The following is a 22,231-nucleotide window of genomic DNA, read 5'->3' on the forward strand; positions in this document are numbered from 1 at the left end:
CAAACAAAAAAAGACTTTCAGCAAGTAATAGCATTACCTGAAATTGGTAAAGAGCATCTATCAAAAACTTTTCCAACGTAATACTTAATAATGAAAGACTTTTCCCCTAGGATTGGGAAGGGGGCAAGGATTTATGTCCTTACCAATTTTACTCAACATAATACTGAAATTCTAACCAGGGCAATAAAGCAAGATAAAGAAAAAAAATAAAAAATTAGATGGAAAAATAAGACTGCCTCTATTTGCGTATGACATGATTGTCTATACATAAAATTCCAAGGAATCTACCAAAAAGTCTTAGTATTTAATGCAAAAGAAAAATCCTAGTATTTAGTGTGAGTTCAGCCATGTCACAGGTTAAAAGATCAACACATTAAAATATATCCCATTTCTATATACTATCAATGAATAAGTGGAAACCAACTTAAAAATGCAATTACATTTAGAATTACTTTATTTATTTATTTTTAATTTTTTAAAAGTAGGATCCTCACCCAGCATGGAGCCCAATGCAGGGCTTGAACTTACGACCCTGAGATCAAGACCTGAGCTGAAATCAAGAGTCTGACACTTAACTGACAGAGCCTCCCAGGTGCCCCAATTTTCAATTACTTTAAAGAAAATGTATTACTTAATGCTATGGATTCAGTTGTGCAAACCACCCCCTCCCAAAATTCATATGTTGAAGCCCTAACCCCCAATGTGATTTTATCTGGAGATAAGGCTTTTAGGAAGTAATTAAGGTTAAATGATGTCATAAAGGTAGAGTCCTAATTCAACAGGATTGGTGGCCTTAAAAGAAGAGGAAGCTCTCTCTCTCTCTCCTTATGCATGCACTGAGGAAATGCCATGTGAGCACTTGAAGAGAGCTCTTACTAGAACCCAACCATGCTGGCACTCTGATCTCAGATTTCTAGGCTTCAGAACTGTGAGAAAATAAATTTCCACTCTTTAAGCCACACAGTCTATGGTAGTTTGTTATGAAAGCCCAAGCAGACTAAGATACTTAGGTATGCACTTAAAACATATACAGTATTTGTACGTATACATATACATACATATGTATACTGATGAAAATAATCAAAGAATTAAATAAATGGAGAAGCAAACTATATTCAGAGATACAAAGATTCAACATAGTAAAGACGTCAATTTTCTCCAAATTCATCTATAGGTTTAATGCAATTTAATATCCAAATTCCAGCAGGATTTTTGTAGACATAGACAAGCTTATTCTAAAATTTATATGGAAAGTCACAGTCCCTGGAATAGCTTAAATAATCTTGAAAATGAATAAAGTGTCAGGAATGATTTTATGTGATATGAAGTCTTACTATATAGCTACACTACTTAAGACTGTGTGGAATTAGTGCAGGTATAGACACATAGATCAGTGGAGCAGAATAGAGAGCCCAGAAATAGAACCACACAAATATGTTCATCTTGTTTTGTACAGTGGTACAAGAACAATTCAGTGGAGGAAGGATGCCCTTTTCAACAAATGGCGCTGAAGTAATTGGACATCCATAGGCAAAAATATCTTGATCTAAACCTAACGCCTTATATGAAAATTAACTCAAAGTAAATCACAGACTTAAATATAAAACTTTAAAACCTTAAGGAGAAAAAACACAAGAAAATCTTTGGGGGTTAGGGCCAAAGAGTTCTTAGGCCTAACAATAAAAGCATGATCAATAAAGAAGAAATTGATAAATTGGATGTCATAAAATTAAAAACTTTTCCTCTGCAAAACCCATTGTAAAGAGGACAGAAAGTAAGTGCAGACTAGAGAAAAATATTTGCAAACCAAATCTCCAACAAGGAACTACCATCAAGAGTATATAATTGTTCTCAAAACTCAACAGTAAAAATATAAAACAAAAAAAAACCAACAAAAATCCAATTAGGAAATGGGCAAAGACATGAGGATATAGAGACATATTGCATATAAGCACATGAAAAGATGTCCAATATCATTAACCATGAGGGAAACTCAAATTAAAACCACAGAAGTGACAACATTGTATGCTGGGGAGGATATGGAGACATTGGATCACTCTGAGTTGCAGGTGAGAATGTAAGATGGCACAGCCACTCTGGAAAATAGTTTAGCAGTTTCTTATAAAACTAAATATGCAATTACTATATGCCCCAGCAAATGCACTCTTTATCATAAATAAAAACTTATGGTCACACAGACACCTGTACACAAATGTCCATAGTAGAATTACTTGTCACAGCTAAAAATTAGAAACATTCTAGATGTCCTTCAATAGCTAAATGTTTAAACAAACTGTACTATATGCACATCATGAAATACTACTCAGGAATAAAAAAAAATTAACTATTGATACACCAAACAAATTTGATGATACAGAGTATTATGTTGAGTGAATAAAAGCCCATCTTAAACAGCTACATACTGTTTGATTTCATTTATATAAAGTTTTGGAAATGACAGCATATTAGAAATGTTGAACAGATTTGTGGTACCAGTGGTTAGTGGCTGCAATGATGGGACATGAATTTATATATGTGATCTAGTTGCATAGAACTTGTTTTGTTGTGGCTGGACTGGCCCTTGTGGTTCTTATCATGATTGCAAGGAACAACCATCAGGAAACTGTGAAAATAAAGGTTTGTTACTTACACATTGTGGAAATTACATAGGACACCTGGAGTGTCACAGCAAGGTCATGGGGAGGCAGGGGAGAGTAAGGAAGGGCCTAGGATTCTGTTTTTATTGGGGTGTAGGTGGGGGCCTTGGGTTTCGAAGGCCAACTCATTATTGATGAATTTTAAACAAAATAGCAGGAATTTAAAGTGTGAGAAGAGAGGGCGCCTGGGTGGCTCAGTTGGTTAGGCGACTGCCTTCGGCTCAGGTCATGATCCTGGAGTCCCGGGATCGAGTCCTACATCAGGCTCCCTGCTCAGCAGGGAGTCTGCTTCTCCCTCTGACCCTCCCCCCTCTCATGTGCTCTCTCTCTCTCTCGTTCTCGCTCTCTCAAATAAATAAATAAAATCTTTAAAAAAAATAAAGTGTGGGAAGAGAAAAAACAAGAGGTCCAAATGACTTTTAAAACAAAGGAGTCTGGGGGTGGTGTGGGAACAGCCTGGCTCTTTATCTAGACTTAGATGGTACTGTATTTGAAGTGGATGCCCCTGTGAAGTAGATGCCTTGGCAATCAAACCTTAAGTCAAGGCACTTGCATTACAAAAGAAAAGCCAACTGTCAGAGCTTACACTACAGAACTAAATATACACACAGATGAGTACACATAAAACTTGGGAAATCAATCTTATTGATTGGTGAATTTTATCAATAAAAATATCTTAGTTGTCATACTACAGTTTTGCAAAATACTACCATTGGGGGAAACTGGGTAAAGGGCACAAAGGATTTTTCCATATTATATATTACATCTGTATGCATATCTACATTTATCTCAATAAAAATTCAATAATAAATCTGTCATGATATGCCTAGGCATTGTTCTAAATACCATGCTCCACTAAAAGGAACCAGAGCTCCTTGTAGAAATGTGTGATTCCACGGCTGGGAGTGTAAAAATCTAAGGAGAGCTTGGGACATCTGGTTGTTCCAGAAAACAAGGAAGTTGTCAAAGAATAATGGAGATATGCAAAAGGACACAGGATCCAGTTTGAAAAGGCTCCTGTGGGCCAAAGTTGGAATACTTTGTACTTAAAAAAATTAGTTCACTATAAATTATTGAATTCAAGATTACTATTACTCTTACTCTTTACTCTGCAAACTGATAATTAAAGGTAAAGAATTAAATATATACCCTGCCTTTAAGGGAGAAACAGTAGTCCATCCACACTTGATCAGAGAAAGGTCATGTTTATGGGTGAAAGTCAGCTAATAAAAGTAGAAGGAAAATTAAAATGAGAAAAATCACCATTTGGGGGCACCTGGATGGTTCAGTTGGTTAAGTGTCTGCCTTTGGCTCTGGTCATGGTCTCAGGGTCCTGGGATTGGACCCCATGTCAGGCTCCCTGCTCAGCGGGGAGCCTGCTTCTCCCCCTCCCTCTGCTACTCTCCCCCCGACTCAAATAAATAAATAAAATCTTTTTTAAAAATTACCATTTTGTAATCAAACAATTGAAATAATTGGTTCAATCAAAGGTTATCAATGGATTCTTAAACCATTAGGCAAAAGTTGGAAAGGAACAAGATATTCACACAGTGTCAAAATAACACCCCTCAGATTACTTGCTTATTGCAAAAGGAAAACTCTACCTCCACAAAGGAGAAATCTGGCAATGATTATCTTAATGAAGATAGAGCATTTAGTATCATTACTAATGGAATAACTTGACATCATGAACCTCTGATGTGATGTGATATGAAGTATACAACATCTGCCAAAACAACATACTTGCCAAAAATGTGTAACTTGAATCTAATTAAGCCTTTGGATTTGATTTTTAGCTGTAGAGGGCAAATATTGGGTAGATCAATCTAAAGGACACTACAAGGAAAGAATCGGGCAAAATCAGCAATTGACTGGCCTGGTTGATTATTATTTTTTTTAACTTCAAGTTTTTATTTAAGTCCCCGTTAGTTAACATACAGTGTAATATTAGTTTCAGGAGTAGAATTTAATGATTCATCACTTACATACAATACCCAGTGCTCATCACAAGTGCCCTCCTTAATACCCATCATCCATTTAACCCCCCACCTCCCCTCTAGTAGCCTTCAGGTTGTTTTCTATAGTTAAGAGTCTGTTTTCTGGTTTGCCTTTCTTTCTCTTCCCCCTATGTTCATCTGCTTTGTTTCTTAAATTCCACATATGAGTGAAATCATATGGTATTTGTCTTTCTCCGACTGACTTATTTTGCTTAGCATAATACTCTCTAGCTCCCTCCACATTGTTGCAAATGGTAAGATTTCATTCTTTTTTATGGTTGAGTAATATTCCGTTGTATATATATACCATATCTTCTTTATCCGTTCATCAGTTGTTGGACATTTGGGCTCTTTCCATAATTTGTCTATTGTTGATAATGCTGCTATAAATATTGTGGGTGCATGTATCCCTTCAAATGGGTATTTTTGTATCCTTTGGGTAAATACCTAGTAGTGCAATTGCTGGGTCATAGGGTAGTTCTATTTTTAACTTTTGGAGGAATCTCCACACTCTTTTCCAGAATGGCTGCACCAGCTTGCATTCCCACCAACAGTTCCCCTTTCTCCACATCCTTGCCAACATCTGTTGTTTCCTGTGTTGTTAATTTTAGCCATTCTGACAGGTGTGAGGTGGTATCTCATCATGGTTTTGGTTTGTATTTTCCTGATGATGAGTGATGTTGAGCATCTTTCATGTGTCTCTTAGCCATCTGTACATCTTCTTTGGGAAAATGTCTATTCATATCTTCTATCCATTTCCTTTTTTAAAAGATTTATTTATTTCTTTGAGAGATAGAGATAGACAGAGCATGAGCAGGTGGAGGGGCAGAGGGGGGAGGGAAACAAGCCGACACCCTGCAGGGCTCGATCCCAAGATCCTGAGATCATGACCTCAGCCAAAATCAAGAGTAGGATGCTTAACGGACTGAGCCACCCAGGTGCCCCATCTTCTGCCCATTTCTTTACTGGATTACTTGTTTTTTGGGTGTTGAGTTTGATAAGTTCCTTATATATTTTGGATACTAAACCTTTATGGGATATGTCATTTGCAAATATCTTCTCCCATTCTGAAGGCTGACTTTAATTTTTGTTAATCATTTCCTGCACTGTGCAGAAGCTTTTTACTTGATGAAGTCCCAATAGTTCATTTTTGATTTTGTTTCCCTTGCCTCCAGATCTCTGGGAGGCAAGATCTAAAAAGAATTAACCAAAGTTAATGTGTGAATTTTCATTAGATCATGTTGAGGGGGAAAATCTTTTTATAAAACACATTTAGGAAACAATTTAGGAAATTTAAATATATACTGGGAGTTAGATGAAATTGGAAAATTATATTGATTTGTAGATGTGATGATACTGTGGCTATACAAGAAATTAGGTCTTGTTAGCCTTAAAAATAAAGCTGCCAGTAATTTTACCAGCAAAAATGGGTTTATGTGGAAATAGCAGAGAATTGCAATCCAGGACAAGCAAGCTATGGCAAAACCACAGGCAAGTCCAACAAAGGAGAGGAATGTTATTTTATGGGAAAGAAGGAGGCATTTGGGAGATGTTGTTTTGAACAAAAGTCCATTGGAGAAAAGAAAGAGCTCAGGGTGATGAACATTTCTCATTGGCTGAGTTGCAGGGGTAGTGGATTTCTTGTAGGAGATGCAATATACATCTTTCCCTGTTAAGACAGGCCTATAATTGATCATTCTTTCCTGTTGAGATTCTTCTGATAGGGGTCTGTAATTGACAATTCTTCAGGAAGTTTCCCTACCAGCCTCCCCTTCTAGCATCCCCAGTCCACTTTAGTGAGATTTTCCTTTATTTATTGTCACAGTCTCTATTCCTAGGACATGAGTGCTGAAATATTGAGAGATTAAGTGGCATTGATGTATCTTACTTAAAAGTATTTTTCAAAAAGTATACACACATACGCATGGATATATATGACAAAATATTAAGAATTATTAAATCTGTGTGTGGATCTCTGCTTGCACCCAGTGTGTGTAGATGTCACTACTTAATTCAGAAAGCACATTTTGGAAGATTCCTCACTGTTTTCCCAGGTACTGATTATACTGCCAGAAGGAGGATCCATGCTCATTTTATGGTGTCTCTCCTCTGGCCATGCCCAATGATCACATCAATTTCCAAAGTTTCAGCTTCATATTTATGATTCTCATAGCTGTTAATTTTTCTCGGTATAGATGGACAAATTAATGCATTGTTTCTTCTTTTACCTCTTATTCTTTGAAGACAAATTTACACAAGTAAACTTCTTGTCCTGTATTGAAGTTAACACCCAGTTTCTCTCTTTGGGTCCACTGGTGTGTTGTAACATAGTATCGTGGGCCATCATTTTTATTAGCCCCGACTATAGTACAATTACACACTACACATTTTGTGTATGTTTCAGTTTGTCTCTTCTACACTAGATGAACAGTGCTTATTTTAAACTGTTTTGTCTGCTGCTGCATGCAAGCTAGATAAAAGGTCTGCCGCATTCTCAGTGTTTCAATATTCTAAGGGTGGGCTTCTAATTTGAATGAACAATAGAAAATAGTATTTAGGAGAAGGGACAGCTGATAGGCTTAGCCAGAATTTCAGGCCAGTAAAAGCTATTTTGATAGGGTCAAAGAAAGGGTCTCTACAACACATTCAACAAGTGGCCAATCAGGCTGACGCAATGAGGTTGCTCAGCAACTTACTAGGAAACCAGCGGCGGTGGGCACGCGCTTGGAAGGCGGCAGGCGCCATGGGCAGAGTGAGGAACGGCGCCGGCACCCAGCCGCGGGGGCGGAAGCGGCCCGGGGATCCCGCCGCCGCTTGCACAGCCATCGCGGTGATGGGCGCGCGGCGCCCCCCTTTCCAAGTCCGCGTGGGGAGCCACGCGGCGGGAAGGAAGCCGGTGGCGGCCAGGCGGGATCCCGCAAGGTTGCGGCGGAAGCGCTGGTGGCGGCGGGCCCGGGAGGCAGGCTCCAAAGGGCCGCTGCGATCCCCGAAGCCGCCGGCGCCCGCTGTGTCCCCCGGCGAGATGGACCTGGGCGCGCAGCGGGAGCGCTGGGAGACGTTCAGGAAGCGGCGGGGCCTCAGCTGCGAGGGCGCCGCCAAGTTCCTGCTGGACACCTTCGAGTACCCAGGCCTGGTGTATCACACGGGAGGCTGCCACTGCGGCGCGGTCCGCTTCGCCGTCTGGGCCCCCGCAGACCTGCGCGTGGTGGATTGCAGCTGCAGGCTGTGCAGGAAGAAGCAGCACCGACACTTCCTGGTGCCGGCCTCGCGCTTCACTCTCCTGCTGGGCGCCGAGAGCATCGTCACCTATCGATCCCACGCGCACCCGGCGCTGCACAGCTTCTGCAGCAGGTGCGGGGTGCAGAGTTTCCACGCCTCTGTCTCTGACCCCGGCGTGTATGGCGTCGCCCCGCACTGCCTGGACGCCGGCACGGTGCGCAGTGTGGTCATCGAGGAGGTCGACGGGGGCGACTGGGGGGAGGAGGCCGTGAAGGAGCCCAAGGCCATCCAGCACGCGTCCCCCGAGTGAGCCCCTGCCTCTCCTCCCGAAGAGGAGCGGTGACTGGGGCCGAAACACGCCTGAAACATGCCCGGTTCCCCCCTCCATCCCCACCCCTCCCCTCGAGGATTGCTGTATGAAAGAGGTCGGTTTCTGGACTGGTGAACCCGTGATGTCTCTCCAGCCCCCCACCCCTTCCCTTTCAGTGTTTTGTGACGGACTTGGACTTGCTTATGATTAAAAAACTGAGCACACATTTGTCTGTCCACAGCCCGAATCTTCCAATCCAATAAGTAGCGTCTCTACTTTTTCAAGTCGCCTTGTGTAACACTCCCTTGTATTCTTTATTCTTCATAGAGTTCTCATAGGTCATTTTCAGATCATTCATACGTACTGTACCGTTATGGTGCTATTGTGAACAAGATTGTTTTTAACGGCCGCACCTGGTATGTAGGACCACTCACTATATCCAAACACTTCTGTGAACACTTATTAGGACGCTTCCTATTGATTATCTGTGTGCATGTGTGTGTGTTAGGTTAAGCACTCACGTTTTCGCTACTTAGAGATATGCATTGGTTTCAGCCACATTGCTTATTTAATGTGTTTTTGTATAATATGTTTAAGGCTCATTAGTGTGACATACCTCATTGCACTTACGTTTTCAAATGCCATTTTGCTTGGTTTTGTTTTAGAAACTGCCTGTGGGTAGGGTGATGGGGGGACAGAAGAATGAGAAAGATGTCTGTGCACTGTATGTACGCCTTCTTTGATGTTTTGAAATTCCTATCTTGAACATGTGTTAAGTATTCAGATAAAAAGTGTTCCAGAAATAAATACTTAGTAACTAGAAAACTATGCATTTCTATGTTGTACATTATAAATCAGCATCAATTTATATGTAATTTCTTGATACCTGAGATTTTTATCAAACAATAGGTGTCTTTTCCAATCAAATGATATGTATAAAGACCATCATTTAATAGCTTCGTAGAATTAAAAAATGTGGATCTTCCATAACCTATTTAACCAACCTCTTCTCATGGATAGTTGCCTTTTTTCCCAGCTTTTCACTATAATGGTAATATTTTGAAGGAGAAAAGTATGAATAAAGACTCTCAGTGTTCTCTCCCTTGGATAAAAGGGCCTGGAACTCTTTCCATCTCTTTTTCTTGCTGTCTGTCTCTCTTCTGTACATATATTTCATTAGATGTGCATACAGTATACATTGAATTAACGACATATCTATCAATAACTTAAAAATGAACTAAATAGGTATGTGTTTCCATGTATTGCAAATAACACGACAGCCATCACACAGAGACGCTATCATCCTTCAATCCTTACCTCTCATTTTCCATCATCCCCCCCACCCCATCCTAGAGGAAGGAAATTTATGACTTGGTTTCCCTAACATGACCCTCTACTCCTCAAGCTTCCTCCTTTATTATTTGGAATAGCTTGGCCTATCCCTTTACCATCTAGAGGTTGGGTTGAGGTAGAAAAGGCAGAGAGAGAGGGAGAGAACATGAACATGCACATATGCCCCTACGAGATTCAGTCATCCTGGTGGTCAGAAAAGACCAAATTACACCTAGAGTTACACCTCTATGACATTCCATGGTCCATTGCATGGATGGGATCCAGAGAGAAATAAAAGAAGATGGCTCAAGACTTCATGCTTCTACCACGTCAGTGTTTCTGTACCAATAAATGTGTGTATGTATAATTTCTCTGTTTCTGAGTGACTTTTCTTTCAAAGTGAATATTGATGTTTCTTCTTCTCTGTGCCATGTGCAAATCATTCATGAATTCATTTTGTTAAAAACTCACATTCAAGAGTTTCAGAGAGCATTGTTAACCTGCATACTAGTTATGGGTCCTAGGCTGCTTTCCACGTGTGAGAATGCAGGTAGGAGACAGTTGTGTGGTGAAAAGGGATGGGAGACAGTGCTAGAACCTGAGGATGGACAAGCTGTTGGGAAAGGGAATGATCTCCCAGATATCTGAGGATGGAGATTTGGAGAGAAAGAGAAGCAATAAGCAGCTCAGAACCAATGAGGAATGCTGGGGAAAGGACAGAGGGGTTTAAGGGAGTCTTTGGGAGTTTGGGCACGGGTTGTGTGGTGTCAGTATTTTTTTCCCCTTCTGCATTAGTTTTTTTTTTCTGTTGCACAAAAAATATCATTTAAAAACTACATAATAAAGGTTTGTCCATGCACCATTAAAGTCATCATGGACACTGATAGTGGTCTGTGTGCCATGCTTTTTAGGCATCTCTTATTTCAAAGAAAGTGCAAGGACTTGGCTTGTGGGTCTGGGCTGAAATGCCAACTCTTCTACCTACTACTATAGGTATAAAATCTGTAAAACCCACACTCTCCCTCACTGTGAGGACTAAATGAAGTCATACATACAGTCTTCTGGCCCAGTGACTGATAACGCACCAGGAATTTGCTGTGGTTATTGCTCTTATTAGATCAGGACATTGATAAACAGAATCAATGGTCATAATTGTATTCAGCTCTAGGATTAAGACACCTCCATATACATTCTCTCAGGTGCCATTTTTTGAGCAACTTAAAGTGAGAGTCAGAGCAGTCCAGTGATGGGGTAAAAAAGGAGCAGTAAGCCACAAGTCTACAGGATGCTAAATGCTCCATCCCCTTTTAATGGATTCATCAAACTATATCCACTGTTTCCTCTCTGTCCTCATAGACATGTTCCTGTCCTCATCCATCCAAGCTGTTAAGAGGGGAATCACCCTAGACGGAATGTCATCCTACCCCACCTCATACCTTATTTTCTCTCCACTTTACCCCTATTTTATCCCTACTGGTTGTCCAGCCCTGCTCTCCATGCTAGGATAGAGCAATGAACAATATGCAGTGCCTAGGCCCCTATCATTTCTGCCTGCTGGATGAGAGAGACAAATAACCATGAGCTTACCACAGAGTGTGGCTAGGACAAGAACAGGGTGCTGGGGGAGCACAGAAAAAAAGTCCCTACTCTTGAATCAGTTAATAAACTTCTCTGGGCTTCAGTTTCAGGGTCCTCATCTCTAAAATGGTTACAATAATAATACTCCTTTCCTAATCTTGTCCTTTCTCCAGGGTGAGATATGAAGGAACCTAAAGAGACCAGCTATATTCCAGGAGAAACCACAAACTCTGTGCCGTTAGTCACATATCAGGTTGGAGGCAAAGCATTCTAAGACCCCGGGAATCTAGTCTATTCTGCGGAATGGGGGCAAGATTTGTGCCATTCCCATCTTTTCTTTATGTCTTCACATCTACCGAAAGGGCTTCTTTTATTTATAATGTATTCTTAAAATTATAGATTGTAAGTAACTAAATTTAGTCCTCACAGGTCATGCTATAAAAGGGGATACCCGCAGTGGCATATCACCCTCTGGTGGACATTGTAAGTAATGTCACATTATTGGATGATTTTACTGTTGAACCCTTGAGAAATTCAAAGGGGATGGGTGATGCTTTCTTCCCCAGAGTCTCTGGGAAAGAAGCCCAGTAGTTGGGTTGCTTTTCCCTACAATAAGTGTTCCAGGAATTACAACCAACAAGAACAGTTTCAAGTAGAAAAAGACTTGTCTCTTTCTGTGGGGCTCTTTTCATGAAGGAGATCTTTCATAAAATCATTGCCCCCAGATACTATTTCCAGTTTCCCTTTTCTCACTGAATGAAATCTTGCACTAGTTAGTATATTAAGAAAAGAACCTCTATCAGTAAATTTCAAGTCTTTAGCCTGTCTATTCATCCAGCTTTATTGGTGACATATGAATAGGAAATTGATGTGGACGCATTTTTTTTCTGCTTTTTATCCTTATACTATGAACTGAGACTTCCAGGTATCATAGTGCATTCCCTTACATTAGTATGCCAAATCCTGAAGTAGGCTGTGGGATACGTACCTGGTCTCAGTCTTTGTGGAGCTAACAGAATGTTGAAGGAGACAGACAACAAAACAAGAAACTTCAAAAAATTGTAGTAGGTTCTCACAGTGATGGGGGAATTCGAGATGTCCTGATAATACATATCCAGATGAGGGCAAGCCACAGCATTTCAAAGGAGGAGAATTTCCATATGAGACATAACAAATAAATAGGGGTTGGTCAGGTGGAAAGGGAAGTAGAATTCCCCAGAGAAAGGGAATAATATATATGAGGTCTTGGAAGTCAGAGAGTATGATGCACATGAGGAACAGACTTCTATTCTGACCGCTTTATCAAATCATAAATTGTATTTGCTTGTTGTTTTCTGTAAGCATTTTGAGGGTAAGGATCCTATCCAATTCTTTATGAACTCCAAGTGCTTAGTACAGTATCTGACATATCAGTATTCAATAAATATCTATGTATGTATAAACTAAGAGTACCCACTATGTGCCAGGCACTGAAAAAGAGCTACTACTGTATTTTGATAAAATTCAGACTTATTTAGAAAGTATATAAATTAAAACATAGCTATTTCTTGCCAATGGTAAAAAAAAATTTCAGAAAAATGTATGTATCATTTGAGTAAAAAGGAGTGGGGAAACAACTAACCAATGTTTCGCTTTTGTTTTTGTTTTTACACAGAGAAAGTACATTTTTAAATTTTATTATGTTAATCACCATACATTACATCATTTTTTTTTAGCTTTGAGCAACCAATTTATTAAAAAAAACAAAAACTAATTAACACAAGAGTTATTTTTTTACCACCCATTCCAGAAATTCCTATAGGAATCTCTGCTTTTGCTTGATCTTTAGCCCAGTGCCCTAGAATCATCTGGGGCGATTGATAAAAACCAGGATTTCCAGGTCCCATACAAAGGATTCTGATTCAGCAGGTCTGGGGTAGGGTTCAAGAATTTGCCTTTTTACTGAGTTCCTCAATTCTTTTTATTATTATTATTATTATGTTATGTTAATCACCATACATTACATCATCAGTTTTTGATGTAGTGTTCCATGATTCATTGTTTGCGTCTAACACCCAGTGCTCCATTCAGTACGTGTCCTCTTTAATACCCATCACCAGGCTAACCCATTCCCCCACCCCCCTCCCCTCTAGAACCTTCAGTTTGTTTCTCAGAGTCCATAGTCTCTCAAGGTTGGTCTCCCCCTCCGATTCCCCCCTTTCATTTTTCCCTTCCTGCTATCTTTTTTTTTAAACATATTTATTTCGGATTTCAAAAACAACAAATGTACAGTGTAAGGAAAAACAGAAAAGTATAAAATTGCAAAGAAAAAAATTATTATACTATTACCACAAAACAGCCAAGTATAAACATCTCCATATACTTTATCTTAAAGAAAAAAAAAAAAGCTTTGGGGCACCTGGGTGGGTCAGTCAGTTAAGCGGCCAACTCTTGATTTTGGCTCAGGTCTCAGGGTCCTGGGATCGAGTTCTGCATCTGGCTCCATGCTCAGTGGGGAGTCTGCTGGAGGATTCTTTCTCCCTCTGCCCCTCCCCTTGCTCACTCTTTCAAATAAATTCAAAAATAAAATAAAATTTCTTCTTTAAAAAAAGCTTTATTAAGGGATAATTGATAGACAAAACCTGCACATATTTAATGTATACAATTTGGACATACGCACACAACCATAAAACCTTGACCACAATCAAGGTAATAGATATACTCATTACTTCCAAAAGTTTCCTTGTTGCGTACTTTTTTAAAATTTTTTATTTGAGTATAGTTGACACACAATGTCACATTAGTTTCAGGTGTACAACATAGTGATTTAACAGGTTTATATATTATGCTATGCTCACCACAATGCTATTACAGTATCACTGACTATATTCCTTATGCTGTGCCTTTTATTTCTGTGACTTATTCATTCCATAACTGGAAGCCTGTATCTCCCAATCCCCACCCCCTCTCCTCTAGCAACCATCAGTTTGTTCTCTGTATTTATAGGTCTGATTCTGCTTTTTGTTTGTTTATTCATTTGGTTTTTTAGATTCGATATATAAGTGAAATCATGAGAGACTATGGACTCTGAGAAACAAACAGGGTTCTAGAGGGGAGAGGGTGGGGGGATGGGTTAGCCTGTTGATGGGTATTAAAGAGGGCATGTACTGCATGGAGCACTGGGTGTTATGCACAAACAACGAATCATGGAACACTACATCAAAAACTAATGATGTAATGTATGGTGATTAACATAATAAAAAATTTAAAAATTTAAAAAAAATTTTAAAAAGTGAAATCATATGATATTTGTCTTTCTCAGTCTGACTTATTTCACTTAGCATAATACCTTCTAGGTCCATCCATGTTGTTACAAATGGCACAACCTCATCCTTTTTGTGGCTGTGTAATATTCCATTGTATATGTACACGACATCTCCCTTATACATTTGTCTCTTGATGGACACTTAGGTTGCTTCCATATCTAGTCTATTGTAAATAGTGCTGCAATAAACATAGTGGTGCATATACCTCTTTGAATTACTGTTTCTGTTTTATTGTGTTTTCTAATAACCACTAGTGGAATTATTGGATTATATGGTATTTCTATTTTTAATTTTTTGAGGAACCTCTATACTGTTTTCCACAGTGGCTTTACCAATTTACATTTCCACCAACAGTGTATGAGAGTTCCTTTTTTTCCACATCCTCACAAACATTTCTTATTTCTTGCCTTTTTGATTTTAGCCATTCTGACAGGTATAAGTTAATATCTCATTGTGGTTTTCATTTGCTTTTCTCTGATGAACTAACCAGTGTTTTTGAGAATTCTTGAACATTTACTGTACATGCTATTATGTCCATGCATTAACCTGTTTAAACATGAATAAATAAAATCCATTAAATTTATCATATTTATATGCTTGAATATCTATGTGTGTACATGTGTATACATGTATATTCTTGGATGTGCATAAAATATGCATTAAAATTTGTAAATAAACAAATCCAAAGTAAACAATATATATTTTCACACATGTGTACTCACAGAAATGGCTTAACCATCCCCCCTCATCACCTCTACCTCCTTCTTCCTTTTGTCCTTCACTCCTATACCTTGCTTCAAGGTCTTATGACCCATTTTATCTAACCAGCTCTTCAGATGTCACCTGCACTGCTCTGGAACCACTAGTCAGCACTGGGAGGCCAGGTCATTTGATGTGTGTGTGGAGAGTGGGAAGTTGAGGTATTAACTTGATATATACTGATAAATGCTTAACATGTTTTTCTAAGTATAATTCTGGCATGAATTTTGGTTTTTAACTTGTTTAAGTTAATGAGTAAGACAAAACTCAGATATAGGTAAAGACCTATATCAGAATTTCACTAATTCATCAGTGACTTCAGGATTCTCTTTGTTGAGTTGGACAATAGCTATCAAATACTAAAAGACTAATTCTTCAATTTTGTGTCCTATTCACCCTCTAATGGCCACAGACACAAAATACATTTCAGTTTAATCTGCATTATTAATATATTTTACTTCACTTTCTTAATTTTAGACAATCAACATAACCATAAATTGAACCCTGATTTCCTGATCTCCACTGTGTGGTGTAAATACCCACACCATGGCCTATTTCAAGTTACCAATGTGAAGTCATTGAATACATACCTAAGAAGAGATGTGCAGACAAATAACATATAATTTCACTCATATGTGGAAATTAAGAAACAAAACAAATGAAGAAACAAAGAAAAAAGAGACAAACAAAAAAAAGATTCTTAAATAGACAGAAAAAACTGGTGGTTGCCAGAGGTTAAGTGGTTGAGGGGAAGGGTGAAATAGATAAATGAGATCAAGAGTATTTATTGTGATGAGTGCTAAGAAATGTATGAAATTGTTGAATCATTATATTGTACACCTGAAACTAATATAACACTGCATGTTAATTATACTTCAATCAAAAAAAAGAGATGTGCTGTTGTATACCATTATATAACATTTCCAAAACACACATACGAAACACAAAAATAACTTCAAGAACATATAGACGATAGTAAAATGTAATAATTAGGAAACAATAAATTTTGAGTATTTTTTTAATATAATTAAATTTATTCTAAGTTCATATAATTTAATTTTCAATCATCACCTATAACAAGTTGGTATGTATCACTGGTCTTGAGCCCCTTCTCTCCACAGATTCATGTAACTTTGAGGCAGACCCTAACCAATCCATCACAAGAGAACTCCATCTTCTACGCTCCTGGTCCAGCTGAACTCCAGGACTAAAATTAGGACAGTATTTCCCTAAAAGTACCTTTCTTTTAAACCTCAAGGACCTTAATCTAAACTTAGTCTTTAGTCTCCAGAAATCACTGGCTCTAGGCAGTCACCATCATCTTTGGATTTGTCAGACCTATGCAGAAACTTCACTATGCTCAACGCTTTGTTCTTATGGTCTTAACGCCAGTCTTTCCTGGGGCAATCCTTCACTTTGTGGCAAAAGAATATTAAAGAACTCTTAGTGGCATTCTCTTTCTTAAATTTTATTTTAACTCCAGTGTAGTTAACATGAAGTTTTATATTATTTTCAGGTGTATAACAGAGTGATTGGGGACGGAGCAAGATGGCGGAGGAGTAGGAGACCTGGATTTCATCTGGTCTCAGGAATTCAGCTGAATAGGGATCAAACTATTCTGAACACCTACGAACTCAACAGGAGATCGAAGAGAGAATAGCAACAACTCTCTGAACAGAAAAGTGACCACTTACTGGAAGGTAGGACGTGCGGAGAAGTGAATCCGAGGCGATATTCAGGAGGATAGATGGCGGGGGAGGGGGCCTCCGTCGGCCGCTTCTGGCAAGTGAGAGAGCCGCGGAGCACAAAATCGGACCTTTTAGAAGTCGGTTCCGCTGAGGGACGTTGCTCCAGTGGCTAAGCGAGGGGTGGAACCCTCGTGGGAGAGTGTGGTCTCAGGACCCTCGCGGTCACAGAAAGACCGGGGGTGCCTGAGTGCGGCAGAGCTCCCAGGTATTGGAGCAGGGAAGCCGGCTGCAGAGACAGAGCCGAAGAGCGGGCTCTCAGCTTGGGGTTGCCATAAACTGTGATCTGCGGCCCAGTTGGGCCACTGCTCCTCCAGCAGGGACCCAACAAGCGGCAGATCCGGGGAGACTCCCCTTCCTCCCCTGGGGAGGAGCGGCGCGGGAGTGCACCGCAGGGATCTGCTGGGTTTGGAGACTGCACACGGGGTCAGGAGCCAGAGATAGAAACGCTCGGTCACAGGCCAGGTGATCACAGAGTGCGGCTGGAGACTGGGGAGACGGGAGTGACTGCTTTTCTCTGGGGGTGCACTGAGGAGTGGGGCCCCGAGTTCTCGGCTCCTCCGGGTGGAGATTGGGAGGCCACCATTTTCGCCCTGGTCCTCCAAAGCTGTACCGAGAGCATGCAGCGAACAAAAGCTCCTGAGAGCAAACCTGAGCAGCTTGCTTAGCCCGGACGGACAAGGGCGGGGCAATTCCACCTCCGGCAAAGACATTTGGGAACCACAGCAACAGGCCACTCCCCCAGAAGATCAGCACGAACAGCCAGCCAAGACCAAGTTTACCGATCAAGGAGAACGGGAGAACTCCAGCACTAGGGGAATACTGCACGTAGAATTCATGGCTTTTTTACCATGATTCTTTACTTTTTCAAAGTTAATTTTTTAACTGTTTTTTTTTTGAATTTTTCTTTTTCCCTTTTTCAACCAACATCTTATCAATCCCTTTTTGAAAAAAAATTTTTTTATTTTTCATTTTTAGAGTCATATCCTATCCCTTCATAGTAGATACCCTTATTTTTGGCATATATATATAAGTTGTTCTCTATTTAAAATTTTGAGATAGTTTCTTCTAACAAATCAAAATATACCCTAAATCACTAGTGTATGGCTTTGTTCTAGTCTCCTGCCTGATCATATTCTCTCCCTTTTTTTTTTAAATCTTCTTTCTTTTTTCAAACAACTTCTTATCAATTCCTTTTATAAAATCTTTTATACTTTTCATCTTTAGAGTCATCTTCCATCCCTTCATTGTATCAACCCTTATTTTGTATATATATAAGTCTTTCTTTAAAATTTTAGGAGGCACTTTCTTCTATCAGACCAAAATACACCCAAAATCTAGTGTGTGGCACTGATCTATGCACTAGCCTGATCATAGTTGATCATATTGTTTTTCTTTTGTTTTCTGTTTTTGTTTGTTTTTATCTTTTTCTTTTGTTTTTCTTTCCTTTTTCTTTCTTTCCCTTTCTTTTCCCCTGGTTTCAGGTCTTTTCTGATTTGTTTAGAGTATATTTGCTGGGGACGTTGTTAACCTGTTAGCATTTTGTTCTCTCATTCTTCTATTCTCCTCTGGACAAAATGACAAGACGAAAAAAATCACCTCAGCAAAAGAACAAGAGATAGTACCATCTGCCAGGGACCTAATCAATACGGACATTAGTATGATGTCGGACCTAGAGTTCAGAATCATGATTTTAAAGATACTAGCTGGGCTTGAAAAAAGCATGGAAGTTATTAGAGAAACCCTTCCTGGAGAAATAAAACAACTAAAATCTAACCAGATTGAAATCAAAAAGGCTATTAATGAAATGCAATACAAAATGGGGGCACTAACTGCTAGGATAAATGAGGCAGAAGAGAGAATCAGCGATATAGAAGACCAAATGATGGAAAATAAAGAAGCTGAGAAAAAGAGAGATAAACAACCACTGGATCACGAGGGCAGAATTCGAGAGATAAGCGATACGATAAGATGAAACAATATTAGAATAATTGGGATCCCAGAAGAAGAAGAAAGAGAGAGAGGGGCAGAAGGTATATTGGAGCAAATTATAGCAGAGAACTCCCCTAATTTGGGGAAGGAAACAGGCATCAAAATCCAGGAGGCACAGAGAACCCCTCTCAAAATCAATAAAAATAGGTCAACACCCCGACATCTAATAGTAAAACTTACGAGTCTCAGAGACAAAGAAAATCTTGAAAGCAGCTCGGGAGAAGAGATATGTAACCTACAATGGTAGAAACATTAGATTGGCAACAGACCTATCCACAGAGACCTGGCAGGCCAGAAAGGACTGGCATGATATCTTCAGAGCACTAAACGAGAAAAATATGCAGCCAAGAATACTATATCCAGCTAGGCTGTCATTGAAAATTGAAGGAGAGATAAAAATCTTCCAGGACAAACAAAAACTAAAGGAATTTGCAAACATGAAACCAGCCCTACAAGAAATATTGAAAGGGGTCCTCTAAGCAAAGAGAGAGCCTAAAAGCAGCATAGACCAGAAAGGAACACAGACAATATACAGTAACAGTCACCTTACAGGCAATACAATGGCACTAAATTCATATCTTTCAATATTTACCCTGAATGTAAATGGGCTAAATGCCCCAATCAAAAGACACAGGCTAACAGAATGGATTAAAAAACAAGACCCATCAATATGCTGTCTGCAAGAGACTCATTTTAGACCCAAAGACACCCCCAGATTGAAAGTGAGGGGGTGGAAAACCATTTACCATGCTAATGGACACCAAAAGAGAGCTGGGGTGGCAATCCTTATATCAGACAAATTAGATTTTAAACCAAAGACTGTAATAAGAGATGAGGAAGGACCCTATATCCTACTTAAAGGGTCTATCCAACAAGAAGATCTAACAATTGTAAATATCTATGCCCCTAACATGGGAGCAGCCAATTATATAAGCCAATTAATAACAATAGCGAAGAAACACATCGACAACAATACAATAATAGTGGGGGACTTTAACACCCCCCTGACTGAAATGGACAGATCATCTAAGCAAAAGATCAACAAGGAAATGAAGACTTTAAATGACACACTGTACCAATTGGACTTCACAGACATATTCAGAACATTCCATCCCAAAGCAATGGAATACACATTCTTCCCTAGTGCCCATGGAACATTCTCCAGAACTGATCACATCCTAGGTCACAAATCAGGTCTCAACCGGTACCAAAAGATGGGGATTATTCCCTGCATATTTTCAGACCACAATGCTTTGAAACTAGAACTCAATCACAAGAGGAAAGTCGGAAAGAACTCAAATACATGGAGGCTAAAGAGCATCCTACTAAAGAATGAATGGGTCAACCAGGAAATTAAAGAAGAATTACAAAAATTCATGGAAACAAATGAAAATGAAAACACAACCATTCAAAATCTTTGGGATACAGCAAAGGCAGTCCTGAGAGGAAAGTATATAGCAATACAAGCCTTTCTCAAGAAACAAGAAAGGTCTCAAATACACAACCTAACCCTACACCTAAAGGAGCTGGAGAAAAAATAGCAAATAAAGCCTAAACCCAGCAGGACAAGAGAAATAAAGATCAGAGCAGAAATCAATGAAATAGAAACCAAAAGAACAGTAGAACAGATCAACGAAACTAGGAGCTGGTTCTTTGAAAGAATTAACAAGATTGATAAACCCCTGGCCAGACTTATCAAAAAGAAAAGAGAAATGACCCAAATCAACAAAATCATGAATGAAAGAGGAGAAATCACAACCAACACCAAAGACATACAATGATAAGAACATATTATGAGCAACTATATGCCAGCAAATTAGATAACCTGGAAGAAATGGATGGATTCCTAGAGATGTACCAACTACCAAAACTGAACCAGGAAGAAATAGAAAACCTGAACAGACCCATAACCACTAAGGATATTGAAGCAGTCATCAAAAATCTCCCAACAAACAAAAGCCCAGGGCCAGATGGCTTCCCAGGGGAATTCTACCAGACATTTAAAGAAGAATTAGTATCTATTCTCCTGAAACTGTTCCAAAATATAGAAATGGAAGGAAAACTTCCAAACTCATTTTATGAGGCCACCATTACCTTGATCCCAAAACCAGACAAAGACCCCATCAAAAAGGAGAATTAGAGACCAATATCCTTGATGAACATGGATGCAAAAATTCTCACCAAAATACTAGCCAATAGGATCCAACAGTACATTAAAAGGATTATTCACCACGACCCAATGGGATTTATCCCTGGGCTGCAAGGCTGGTTCAACATCCGCAAATCAATCAACGTGATACAATACATTAACAAAAGAAAGAACAAGAATCATATGATCCTCTCAATAGATGCAGAAAAAGCATTTGACAAAGTACAGCATCCTTTCTTGATCAAAACTCTTCAGAGTAGAGGGATAGAGGGTACATACCTCAATATCATAAAATCCATCTGTGAAAAATCTACAGCGAATATCATTCTCAATGGGGAAAAGCTGAGAGCTTTCCCCCTAAGGTCAGGAACGCGGCAGGGATGTCCACTATCACCACTGTTACTAGAAGTCTTAGCCTCAGCAATCAGACAACAAAAAGAAATAAAAGGCATCCAAATTGGCAAAGAAGAAGTGAAACTCTCACTCTTTGCAGATGATATGATACTTTATGTGGAAAACCCAAAAGACTCCACCCCAAAACTGCTAGAACTCATACAGGAATTCAGTACAGTGGCAGGATATAAAAGCAATGCACAGAAATCAGTTGCATTTCTATACACCAACAACAAGATAGAAGGAAGAGAAATTAAGGAGTTGATCCCATTTACAACTGTACCCAAAACTGTAAGATACCTAGCAATAAATCTAACCAAAGAGGCAAAGAATCTGTACTCAGAAAACTATAGAATACTCATGAAAGAAATTGAGGAAGACACAAAGAAATGCAAAAACGTTCTAGGCTCATGGATTGGGAGAACAAATATTGTGAAACTGTCTATGCTACCTAGAGCAATCTACACATTTAATGCAATCCCTATCAAAATACCATTAACTTTTTTCAAAGAAATGGAACAAATAATCCTAAAATTTATATGTAACGAGAAAAGACCCCAAATAGCCAGAGGAATGTTGAAAAACAAAAGCAAAGCTTGCGGCATCAAATTCTGGACTTAAAGCTCTATTACAAAGCTGTAGTCATCAAGACAGTATGGTACTGGCACAGAAAACAGACACACAGATCAATGGAACAGAATAGAGAGTCCAGAAATGGACTCTCAACTCTATGGTCAACTAATCTTTGACAAAGCAGGAAAGAATGTCCAATGGAAACAAGACAGTCTCTTCAAC

At 39.3% G+C, this 22,231-nt stretch overlaps 1 protein-coding gene across 1 annotated transcript; it reads left to right on the top strand.

Moving 5' to 3' along the window:
- Window positions 1–7,379: 7,379 nt before the first annotated feature.
- On the top strand, window positions 7,380–9,867 carry LOC113930388 (centromere protein V-like protein 3). The gene has a single exon (XM_035725666.1). The coding sequence runs from the start codon at window positions 7,398–7,400 to the stop codon at window positions 8,181–8,183; it is 786 nt and encodes a 261-aa protein (XP_035581559.1). The 5' UTR covers window positions 7,380–7,397; the 3' UTR covers window positions 8,184–9,867.
- The last annotated feature ends 12,364 nt before the right edge of the window (window positions 9,868–22,231 follow it).

The sequence above is a fragment of the Zalophus californianus genome, chromosome X (genome assembly GCF_009762305.2).
Source record: "Zalophus californianus isolate mZalCal1 chromosome X, mZalCal1.pri.v2, whole genome shotgun sequence".
Taxonomy (NCBI): domain Eukaryota; kingdom Metazoa; phylum Chordata; class Mammalia; order Carnivora; family Otariidae; genus Zalophus; species Zalophus californianus.